General features: G+C 37.1%; 1 protein-coding gene across 1 annotated transcript; it reads left to right on the forward strand.

The window, feature by feature from the left end:
* LOC147867446 (uncharacterized) lies at positions 1-1,011 on the forward strand. Its single transcript, XM_087315235.1, has one exon. The coding sequence runs from the start codon at positions 55-57 to the stop codon at positions 814-816; it is 762 nt and encodes a 253-aa protein (XP_087171361.1). The 5' UTR covers positions 1-54; the 3' UTR covers positions 817-1,011.
* Positions 1,012-3,394: the final 2,383 nt, after the last annotated feature.

Consider the following 3,394-nt stretch of genomic DNA (forward strand, 5'->3'; position numbering starts at 1 on the left):
AAACCCTAGGGGCGTCCCCTGCAGCCCCAGACAGCCACAGAGAGAGCCGTGGCTATGGTGGAAGTAGTCCCCGCAGATCTCGTCTCCAAGGCCGTCGAGTCCCTCATGAAGTGGGAGAACTCTCGCAAGCAATCCAGAGAGAAATCCCTCCTCTTAGAAGACGACAGCCTCATCTATCTCGTTGTCTCTCTGAAGAAAACCTCACCAGATCACAACAGAGTTAACCCGATCCAAATCCCCATCCCTAACCCTATCTTCGACCTCGACCATGGTGAGCTCTGCCTCTTCATCGACGATCGCAAGGGGAAGCTCAAGCAGAAAGAAACAAAGCTTAGGATAGCTGAAGAAGGTATTCCTATATCTAAAGTGATCCCACTCTCTAAACTCAGGACAGATTACAAAGAATACGAGGCAAAAAGGAAGCTGTGTGGGTCATATGACCTCTTCTTGGCAGACAAATCTGTAATTCCGGCGCTCCCGAAGCTTCTTGGGAAGAGCTTCTTCAAGAAGAAAAAGCATCCAATCCCGGTTGATCTCCTCCGGAAGAAGGATTGGAAGAAACAAGTTCAGAATGCATGCCAGTCCACTTTTCTCTACCTTAAAGGCGGGACTTGTTGTGTTGTGAAAGTAGGAAAGCTCTCCCAAAGCAAAGAGGAAGTATGTGAGAATGTCATCCATGTTATTGATGCTGTTTCTTCGCATGTTCCAAAGAAGTGGAAGAATATCCGTTCTTTGTATTTGAAAACACTAGACTCCGTCCCTCTTCCTTTGCATCAAGCTTTGCCAGACCTTCCCAGGAAAATCAGTGTTGCTTAAAAAGGGGGAATAGGTGATCTTTGCCCCACCATTTTTTGGCTTTCATACCACATTTGGGATATGATATGCTATGAATTTTGTTATATTTATCAATCCTAAGGTGAAAGGCAGGTCTTGTTGTGGGTAATTTTTGTTCTTTTTTTGGCTTTGATACTAACATTTGGTATATGCTGAGGTATGCATTTGATTCTGTTTTGTTCGTTTTCCTGGCTTTGATACTACATTGGCATGTGATATATGGTATGATGTTTGTGGCCTATTTTGTTAATCCGACTTTGAATTCGGCATCAGATTTGATGCTTTAAGATTCGTCATTTTCTCCACTTATGTGGTTCTATTATTGGATACATTGAAGATGGATACATTGAATGTGAGAGAATTTGTTTGTCTAGTTTTAGCTTGAGTCGATGGTACAAGGGGCCTTTGTACTGGAACTATGGGTTTTTGCGTGTTTTCTATCATACTCTCTGGCAAAGTATCAAAATAGTGTAATGCAACACTATCATTTAGATCGGTTACATTGCCAATATATATTTTGTATCTGAGATCTTAACGAGTATTGGAAGACTGCAATGTACAACTATGCTATTTACTGATATAACCTTTAAAAAGTTCCTGTATAATACTGACAGGGACCTACTGACAGGAACGTATCTCCTTTCCCTATAATAGATGCATTGTGCCTGTTTACATTTTCTCTCTATTTGCCTCCTATACATAATATTGTTCCATGATCACATTTTATGTATTGTTTGCATTTTACTCTTTTAAGATGTCATTTCTTATTGCTGTACTTCAATTATTTCTGAAGTGCATTTGGGCTGGTGAATTAGTATATAATATTTGGGATTTTTAAGTGAAAGGTCTCTCAAGTGTGGTGGATATAAAAACTAAAGAAATTGATCACGTTGATAAAAATTATGTGTACACAAGCAAAATTGGAACATAGTGTTCCAAATGCGTGACCATGATAATAGACTACTTTTAATTATGTAGAGAGCATTATGTTCTTTGTAGACGTTTATGTTTAAAATGTAGGGTAACTTTGATGTATATGTGGTGAATAAGTATATGATAAAATTTGGGATTTTTAAGTGAAAGGTCTCAAGTGTGGTGGATATAGAAACTAAAGAGATTGATCACGTTGCAAAAAATTATGTGTACACAAGCAAGATTGGAATACAGTGTTCTGAATGCACGACCACGATAATAGACTTCTTTAATTATGTAGAGAGCATTATGTTTTTTATAGACATTCGTATTTAAAATGTAGAGGAACTTTGATGTATGTGTTCTATTTTTATTGATTCAGTTTGAGCAAAAAATTGGAAATTTCTACACTTTGATATGAAGCAAATAATTTTCCCTAATGCATAAACTAAACAAGTTCAGGTTTTACATTCTCAACATTGTGATAGATATTAGAGACGTGTGTTAGAAGATCCAATCATCTTTGGCTTGTTGGTTTGAATAGTAACTCATTGGATGTCAAGTTATTAAAAAACATAAATGGAATTTTATTGAGTAACTGACATCTATCTTCTGAAACCATCTTTTATTTATGTTCCTATAAGACTTGGTCCCTTATATTTGACCCCCACGATCAAGATATTTGTTTCTTATACATAAAAGCTTATCTTTGAACATTCGTTTGCTTTTTGAGCGTAAGTTAATATTTGGTTTACCAGCTTTGCAACTTTCAGTTGTATTTTTCCAATAATTTCACAATCCTAAATCTCAACATGTTCCCAGATAATAGAAGAAGTACATTGCACATAATACAAGTATCTGACTCCATTTGCTGATTCTAATACAATCATTTTAACGTTAAGGAATATTTTAGCACCATATTGTATGGTTTTTAATTAAGTGGACCCAACTATCAGTCTCTTCCACTTTCTGAAATTTCTTGTACAATTCAATGACACCATGCTGTCAATATCAAGAGCAAACATTGCCTCCTCTGAATTTGATTAGGAGCATACAGTTATCTCTCCACTGCCTTCGAATTATCAAATATTGTCAATGACACATGTCTTATTTATTCATCATAGCAGATCTGTTCTGTTCTGACAATAACAGTTTATTCGATCAACCCTACCATGAGGTACTTTATCCTGAATGTAGTTTTCCATATATCTTCTTGCACTTGATTTCCAGGTTTGATCCTTGTTCAAGTGTGAGGATGGGCAATCCAACTGTACACCACATTTCACATGTGTAACAGCAAACTTTCTCCTTACTCGTTCATATGGATGAAGTAGATAACGGTCTGAATTATGCGGACACAAAAGATATAGTGGATGTTTCCCATGTGATCAGATGGCATGCACCTCACTCTCATATTTATTCCAAACGCCATATACCTTTTGGTTCAATGAGATCACACCTTACAAATCTCCCCTGTAGGAGATTCGTTTCTCGAGATTCCAGAGAGATCTATATCTTAATTTGGATGCAGTCAGTAAACCATGACACATGCAAGTTACCACAATCCACTTTTTCCATGATCTTCCAAAGACGTGTGAGTAAATATCATAATCCTTTCCATCATTGCCTATGGATACTTGTGCAAAGC

This window comes from Azolla caroliniana, unplaced genomic scaffold (assembly GCF_043228905.1).
Source record: "Azolla caroliniana isolate FFs.n. ecotype wild unplaced genomic scaffold, voAzoCaro1.0.p SCAF_2, whole genome shotgun sequence".
Classification (NCBI taxonomy): domain Eukaryota; kingdom Viridiplantae; phylum Streptophyta; class Polypodiopsida; order Salviniales; family Salviniaceae; genus Azolla; species Azolla caroliniana.

What these genes read in the sequence shown, in the direction of transcription:
- LOC147867446 (XM_087315235.1), top strand. Translation starts at nt 55, where the DNA reads ATGGTGGAAGTAGTCCCCGCAGATCTCGTCTCCAAGGCCGTCGAGTCC.